Source organism: Camponotus vicinus, unplaced genomic scaffold, assembly GCF_025532165.1.
Source record: "Camponotus vicinus isolate PSW18456_S1 unplaced genomic scaffold, iyCamVici1.0 SCAF_3, whole genome shotgun sequence".
In the NCBI taxonomy this organism is placed as follows: domain Eukaryota; kingdom Metazoa; phylum Arthropoda; class Insecta; order Hymenoptera; family Formicidae; genus Camponotus; species Camponotus vicinus.
Genome location: NW_028141967.1, coordinates 18,804,365 through 18,812,867, shown reverse-complemented (window position 1 = coordinate 18,812,867; position 8,503 = coordinate 18,804,365). Strand labels below are relative to the sequence as shown.

The window sequence follows — 8,503 nt, the reverse complement described above, 5'->3', positions numbered from 1 at the left end:
GAGACTACGATGCCATACTACGATGTTTTTCAATGATAGGATTAACAAGTTGTAAAATAAAACTAATAACAATTAAAAATGAAAATTTTTAAATTATTTTAGTTATATTTTCATTATAACTATTAAATAAATTATTAAATAAATCGTTATCGATTTTTTTAATAATTTTGAAGCTTTTATTCTACGTTGAAAAATATCGCAGTATTATATTCATATATAATTAATATCTTAAAAAAGAAACTCGGAAATTTCTTTTTCTAATTGCCAAGAAATTCAATCGTCGTTTGTAACGCCTTCAATTTCGCAGACCGCATTTGCAGTTTACGCTATCATAAAACTACACACGACAGAAAAAACTCTTATCTAATTTGCTATGCAAGTGTCGAGTGCAGTCGAAGTCTTATGCAACTCCGTCAATGATCATCACTTCGTGATTACATCGAATTAAAGCGTCGGCATGCCCTAATCGAAAAATTCTAAAGCGCTATCTTTTTATCGGGCCATATGAACGAATGCGGTCGGGGAAAAATTGATTAACAAGCACGACGAAATCGTAAATTCTTGTTTAGTATTCATTGCACTATGCAAAAGTATTATCGATGATCTGAAAATGTGTCATTCTAACATGTATGATATTTTCATCAATAGATAACATGAAACAATGTACTGAAAAAAACAGCTATATTATGTTTGAACTTGCCGAAAAATGCAAAGAGAAATTGCTAATCATACAACAGAACGTAAAAAGCAACGGTTTTTTTCTTCTTTTAATCATCATTCTAATCATACTAATTCTTATGAATATCGTGTATTTTTTTGTTAATTATTGATCTAAAGAATTTATCTTGACTAGTGAAATCTCTTAGATATAATTGAATTTTATTTAAATGCAAATAAATATATATCTTTTACTTGTTCATATTTAGAGAATAAAATTATATAGAGTTATGTGTGTATAATTTTTTAATTTATTATATACAAATTTAATAATTAATAGAATTTCTTATTTTGTATTTGTAAAATTATTGTAGATTATTATTTATAAAATTTTTGTAGATTACAATAAAATCTTTTTTTCAAATTAAAATAATAAACAATCAAAAATATTCCTTATAGTTTATCATAAAATAGTAATTTATATCATAAAATTTATTTGTGTGAAGAAAATCAAACCGTTTCTTTTAACATTCCTCCAGGGTCACAATGGCATTACACAATTATGCAAGAAGAAATATATATCCCTACAACATATGATACACAAGTAGTAAGATTTATATACGTTTATATAATGCTTATATATTGTACTCTACAATCGAAATGATCCAAACATTAATACGTTCTTCAATATGCGGTAATTCGGAAAAGTATCGATTATTTTGTTATATCTCATATAGGAAAATTCGAGGTGTAATGGAAAATGTGAAATACGATCTCGCATCCGTGAAAGAACGCTGAATGATATCGTGATAGAAATTAATAAATCGATCAGATGAAGAAAAGGCACCAATATTCAAAATATGTTTTAACACTTTGAATCCACCAGTCTATATTTTTTAATTTATGTCTTGTGAATAAGATAATCTTATGCCTATTATTTATATTATTGACTTTCGTTTCATTTCTATTTTTAATACCATATGTTATATGTATATTCTATAATTTTATTTATGTAAATACTTAATTTTATATATGATAATTTGCTTGTGAAAATAAAATATAAACTGTGATAAAACGATATCATCAATCGGATTCAAAGTGCTAAAATATTGTTCTAATAAAAATGAGATAAGTACAAAATGTTTTGTGCTAATTGCAAGTGCCATTATTTCTTATCATATTAATATTCGTTCTAGTCGCCTCGCGCACATCGCATTCCAAATTTTCTATATATAAAAGTATTGTTTCACCCCTTTAAATCCTTGTTCGCTGTATATTACTGTTGTTATACAAGACACTCTGCCGCATATGGTTTTCGTATAGAGTAATTGACTAACTACTTATCATTAAGAAAAGGTACGTTGTCATCGCATTCAATTTTTCCTACATTTGAACACAGTTACAAAGTTTGGAACATTTCAAATGTTGAGCGTTTTCTTCCTTTTTTTATATCATATATACATATATAAATATATATGTATATATGTATATATATATATATATATATATATATATATATATATATATGTATGTATATATATTATACATGTATATGTTATGTAAGAATATTAATAAAAGAATATGTCCGAATGCAATATTGCTTAATTCTACATATATATACTGTTATATATTTATATATATATATGCGTATGTGTTTGTATATATATATATAATATTTATAAACTTTTTATATTCCTATATAACAACAACATAACGCCTTTGAATAAAATTTAACAAATTGAACACAAAGTTCTATACTAGGGCAGATTATATACGTTTAATGAACGATACTAATCGTGAGATGTGAAAGTTTGTAGAATTATGCTAAATAGGACGATCTATTTCACATCAAATTCTTTCATCATAACGGAGGTACAACAATCTCGTTTCGCTCGTAAATTGTTATTAATTTTATTGTAATAGAAACTAACTTTTCTCGAGATCCAATAATATATATTATTTACTATAAATATAGTTCGAATATTTGTTTCTATTTTTCATTTAATTTTTTTTAATAATCAATGTTATTTAAATAAAGGAAAAAACAATAGCTATATTATATAATCTATTTATCAAAAAATATACATGTATAATGTTTTATGTTTTGCTTAAAATCAATAATCAGTCTTAAGATGCAAGTATAACATTTGTCGAAACGAAGTTGCAGCATCTCGAAATTATTGCGCGAAACAAGGCCACAAAAGGATATTACAATAATATCATCCTATATTTTTAAAAAATCGTTATCTTGTAATTTACTAAGGATTTCTTTATAATATACATAGATTAATCATTCATGTTAAAGACTATTGTGTGTACGTATGTATCCAGCAACAGTAATATATATAAAGAATGCAGCTACAGCAATCCTATCATGCGATATTGAAAATATAATATACTTTCCGATTCTACCGTATTATATATTAGAAGTGATTGTTTAAAAAAGTATTTTGCTTATGCTATCTGTGATTAATATAAAAATGCATCTCATGCTTTTTGTTAAAATTTTGTTGGAATTACACATAATATTTGCAATTTTATTTGTTCACGTAACAAAAATTGTTCCTTCGTGAAAAGTTATGTTTCATTCATTACACAAATTGCACAATATTAAATTAATTGCACAATTTAGACTATATACTCTATCCGATTTTTAGCATTTTAAATCGAATACCAAAATAAAAAAATAACGTTCTTAACAGTAAGGCAATTTTAGAAAGTAATTTATAGATTATATTAAAAAAATTCTTTTGCGATTTGGATTACTATTTTATATTATATGAAAAATTAAGTTTATTAATTTAAAAATTTAAGTAAATTTCGCTTAGATTACTTTCTCATAAATTTAAGTTTTTTCTAACATGTATGACATAGATATATGTACATAAAAATAACTAAACAAAACATATTAAGTTACGTAATTATACTCTCTGTAGCTGTATTAGTATATTATTGTATTAGATATTATTATAACTGTATTAATTATAATTTGATATATATATATATATATATATATATATATATATATCAAATTATAATAAGATTATATATTTGAAATATATATATATATATATATATATATATATATATATATTTCAAATATATAATCTTATTCTTATTTTATTACATAAAAATATCTTGAAAATAGGAGCATTAACTCTGTATCGATATCTAAAAGTAGCTAACAAATATTAGATATTAAGAAAAATATTTAATTCGAAATTAATATGCAAATATTTCGAAGGAACAACTAATCTTACAGAGTGAATCACAAATAAGAATTGCACTTTTTCGGCATTAATTCATTAACATATTTACGCACAGCGTATATTATATACATATAAAGAGATAATACCATAAAAACAAGAAATACGAACGCCTATTATCGATAAAGCCAACATATGTATAAATAAATATATATATTATTGATGTCTCATATATAAATTCTCTATAATATACATATAAGGCCAAATGTACATTGACATGACATTAGTATTACCATTGCGTTAATAACGTTTCGTTTGAACGTGTTAACTTTAAGAAACTGATACGCGAGCAATGTAGGTAAAGTTAAAGATAGTGTATAATTTATAAGAATGAATTTAGCACGCTCACCTTCGCGTCGAATATGACAAAAATAATGCTTATTTAACTGCATGTGGTAATGCAATTAATTTTAATGTCGTCGGCTCGTTAATCTAACAACAAGCATTGATCATTGATAAAATCTCAATGACGGCAGTATCTTTAAATAACGTATCGTGGATGTCTGTTTTTTTCCAAGTACGAAAATGAATAAAATGCATTCGCGTTGCTATTCTCCGATACATGGAAAAATAGAACGAATTTGTTCTCACACTTTGTTAGACGATATAATAACATATAACGATATAGTATATATATATATAAAACATCGGATTGATAAATCAGAATATGTCAAGATCTTACCGAAATCAAACATTTATCACTAATAACAATTATTTATAATATATATATATACACGAAATATAAGGTAACTTAACATTTCCCGCGTTCTTTATGTATTATTGATGTGCATATAAAATCTACTACAGCAAATATTAGTCATATCGGAACAAAATTGGAGTTATTTATAGTCCAATTCAAATTAGACTATAAATAACAGAATTAATTTCAAAATTCTTGAAACTTGGTACAGATATTTTTTAGATGAAAAATAAAGCCCTAAAATTCACCTGCTTTCGACATGCATTAAAAAAACTGGTTTTTTCCATATAAAATATACTTTAATTAATCATATCACATATGCAGTCTTTATATTATATAGTCATAACGTCGTCCTTGTCTGATCTTATCAGACGAGAGTCTTTGAAAAATCCTCATATCACTTAGTCATACAAAGTGATATATAAATAAAGTATATTTTATTTATTATGCATTCCCCTCTCTCTCAAGAAAATTATATATATCAAGTTTCAAAATTTTCAAAATTATTTTCGGTATTTACTCTTATTATTGGACTATTAATGCATAAAGAAATAATTTCACATTGTCAATTTGATTATACAATTTCAAGAATTAGATTGACAATATACACAACTAGAAAAATTTAAATTTGTGTAACTAGAAGAATGTATAATTTACCGATTTACAACAATTAGAGAAGCCAAGTAGATTCTCTCAATTCCTTGATGTATTTTCCGAATAATATTATTGACCGAAGAAATAACCGTCATATGATATGACATCTATTTTCATTTCGCGCATTTCGCTAATGCGTCGATTCATACGTTATTTGAATTGCTACTAGTCTACCTTACAAGCAACCTTGCATCCGGAGTTAAACATCTATTACTCCAATTTATCATTATATATACGTAACATGTAATAATGCAATATCTCTCGTCATAAAAAATCGTAAGCCTTAGTCATACTTCGAACAAGGTCATTTGTAATTACAGGATGGATAATTTTCGTCACTGTTAAAACGTGTTAACAAACCTGTTTCCAATATATATAAAAATTTATATTTATAATTCATATATTTATTCTCTACACACACATATATTCTATCTGCGTATACATATATTTTCGAATATATTTTAACTAAAATTCTTTTAATCGTGAACATAAATCACAGCATATTTTATTTCAAAATGTAACAATATAAGCATTTTCCACAAAACCAACTTACACTCTGTTATATTTTTCCTTTCGAATTTTTTCGCAAGAAGAAACAGGTTTCCTAACTGTTTTCTTTGAAAGAGATTTTCTTTATACCTTAAGAGTAGCTTTGGGAGACCAGTGGTGGAAACGGGCGGGTCCTGTGGGATAAGAGGACGGGTGTACCCATTTATTCCCCCGATGTCCCATAAAGGGCGGTGGAGAAGGGCCACCGAGGAAATGCGGAGGCATTATATTGTACCAAGGCTGATTGATTGGATGAGGACCGTAACCCATACTAAAGGAGTGGCCGAACCACGAACGATTTCTGTTCAGATGCAGTCTAGGACTATTCAAATTACGTCTCCTACCTGTACCGTTATTGCTATGTTGTTGGTTTTGATTAGCAGTGCTTAATAATTTTGATTTCGGCTGTTGTTGTTCTGTACTAGCGGTTAAAGGGGATTTCTGCAACAGAAATATATAAAAATTTATTTCCAAGTTATCATGTAGTTATGATTGAATAGGAAATATATGAACAAAATACTACATGTAAGATATTGATAGCTTATATCTGGAAATTAATAATTTTAGAGATAATCAATTTTTTAACCTTTAAATTAATTGTTTTTTACATACTAATACATGTTTAATATCTAATCGATATATTCAGAATATTGTAAACCGCTCATTGTACAAATGTTTTGTATGATCTGAGAAAGATGTAATAAAAAACAAATTGATTCATAAATTGAGAAATTGAATTTATACTTGTACTTATATACTCTATATGTTATAGGAAGTATTAATTTGTTTTAATCCATTCAATGTAAGATATTAATTGAATTAATAAAACAATCACAATGAAAACACTTGCCTGTATCTTGATGGACCCCACATGGACTTCCTTGTTCTCTTTTTCCATGTTCTTTTTATGTTCGCTTTGAAAAATGGGTACAGTATTCTCCTTATCCTCAAACGATGCCAGCGTGCAATACGATCCCTTACTCTCACCGAATCGACAGCAGACCTCATTGGGATCAACCCACAAAGTTAACTCCACCGGTAGGGCCAGATCTTCATATTTGACTCCGGCAGCACTCGCGGCGCTCTCCAGGGTTGCATCTCGACGATTGTGGCCATTGACGCGTATACAACGATATCCCTGGCCCTTGAACGGCTTGTCGGGAAACCAGTGGTTTTTAAAGCGTTCCGTCAACAGTTCGACCAAGTGTCGCTTGAAGCATTCTAATTGATCGGGACTAAATTTTTCGCTTTTTTCGATCAGCTTTACTAAGAACAGTACCGCCGCCCTGATCTCGTTGAGCATCTTGTCGCTGTCGTATGTCCCAGTTACAGATCGATCGGATGCACTTCTCGCGATACCACAGTAGTAAGCTCTTGGAAACTAAAGTACCATTTGCCCAAGTCACGGTGGAGCACATAGAGCCCTTCTGCACCGTTGCAACGCTTAAATTCTTCAAGATCTATGTTTCTAGCGTGTATTGCTGGCGTCTTGCTTGCCAAACTTTGAGTAATTTTGTCGTTTTGGCCGTATAATTTGTATATCCTACTAGAGTGCTGCTACAATCTGTATATAAACAGAAAAAAATACTATTATTATCAATTACTATACCTCGATATTTAACTTCGAAATTCCGAACCGTTTCAAATCCGGGTCAAGAAGAGTAGAATCGAATGAAAATAGCGTAAAAAACCCGTGTTATAAAATGAAGAAAACAATTGCATATGCAAGTAGATTGCCTCCTGCTAATCGAGATCCACGATGTTAAACATAAACGCGTGAGTCACGAAACGAGTCTTTAAATTAAAAATCTAATTCACGCCTCGATCTCAGCAGCATTAAAGTACCTCTTGGTACGCTTGAGGAGGGGAAAAAAATTAGAACGCAAAGTGCGTTCCACTTTTCAACGAGTTGCTCGAAAACACTGTGCTCCGCACGAAACACGGAGCGTTTGTTTGTTTTCCCTCGGTACTTTAACGAAACCACGTGTCTCGTCCGACACGCATCTAGCGTGGGCAATGTCGCGTGATCGGGATATCCGCGGGCTCGAGAAGCGAGACGAGTCCCGAGTACAATATGTTATGCAGCTTGATGGTATCAGAAGGCAGGTTAGGTAGAGAGGAAGTCGCGTTATCCGAGCGTCGCTGATAATCGGGCGACGTTCGATCCTCGGGCGACGATCGCGCGCGTCACGTCGCGCTCGCGGGACGTCGACGTCAACGTCAACGTCGACGCCGACGTCGACACGCGACGATGATTTTATGCCAGCTCATCGCCGCCGTCCCGCGCACTGCCAAATCCGTGGCCCGATTTTCCCCGTTCGCGACGCGTGTCGCGGACGCGTTTAATATCGGGCCTCCGACGCGAGGCCGCGGCGACGCGGAGTCCGATATCACGCGATAACAACATGAAATGATTCTTACGAGTCAGTGACGAAAATTCCGTGTCCCTCTACTGCGCGAAGCTCTAAAAAAAACTACGTCTTCGTTCTCTTTAAATAAACGTACCCGACCTAACACGTGTTACGTTGCACTCCGCGATCATGGAGCAGCGTACGATGTAGATGCGCGGGTCTGCGTGAAGATTAGTTTTCAATTGGACTAAATTGGCCTCGCCAATCAGCGTACATATTGCAATGTCGCCTTGAGAAGGTCGCACTGTCAGCAGGTCTGTTCGTTT

General features: G+C 30.7%; 1 protein-coding gene across 2 annotated transcripts; it reads right to left on the bottom strand.

The window, feature by feature from the left end:
• Positions 1 to 4,625: 4,625 nt before the first annotated feature.
• Positions 4,626 to 8,386, bottom strand: LOC145969258 (protein BTG3). Of its 2 annotated transcripts, none has more exons than XM_083095226.1 (3): positions 8,248 to 8,386; positions 6,677 to 7,390; positions 4,626 to 6,267 (listed from the first exon to the last, which is right to left on the bottom strand). In XM_083095226.1, exons 2-3 carry the CDS (start codon positions 7,127 to 7,129, stop codon positions 5,911 to 5,913), a joined length of 810 nt encoding a protein of 269 aa, XP_082951352.1. In that variant the 5' UTR covers positions 7,130 to 7,390; positions 8,248 to 8,386; the 3' UTR covers positions 4,626 to 5,910. The 2 variants fall into 2 exon arrangements, with proteins under 2 accessions (XP_082951352.1, XP_082951353.1); XM_083095227.1 differs by lacking the exon at positions 8,248 to 8,386 and adding an exon at positions 7,672 to 8,127.
• Between the last annotated feature and the right edge of the window lie 117 nt (positions 8,387 to 8,503).

What these genes read in the sequence shown, in the direction of transcription:
- LOC145969258 (XM_083095226.1), bottom strand. Translation starts at nt 7,129, where the DNA reads ATGCTCAACGAGATCAGGGCGGCGGTACTGTTCTTAGTAAAGCTGATC. An exon ending in TGGGGTCCATCAAGATACAG is followed by an intron (nt 6,268 to 6,676) that starts GCAAGTGTTTTC and finishes TTTCTGTTGCAG; the next exon opens with AAATCCCCTTTAACCGCTAG.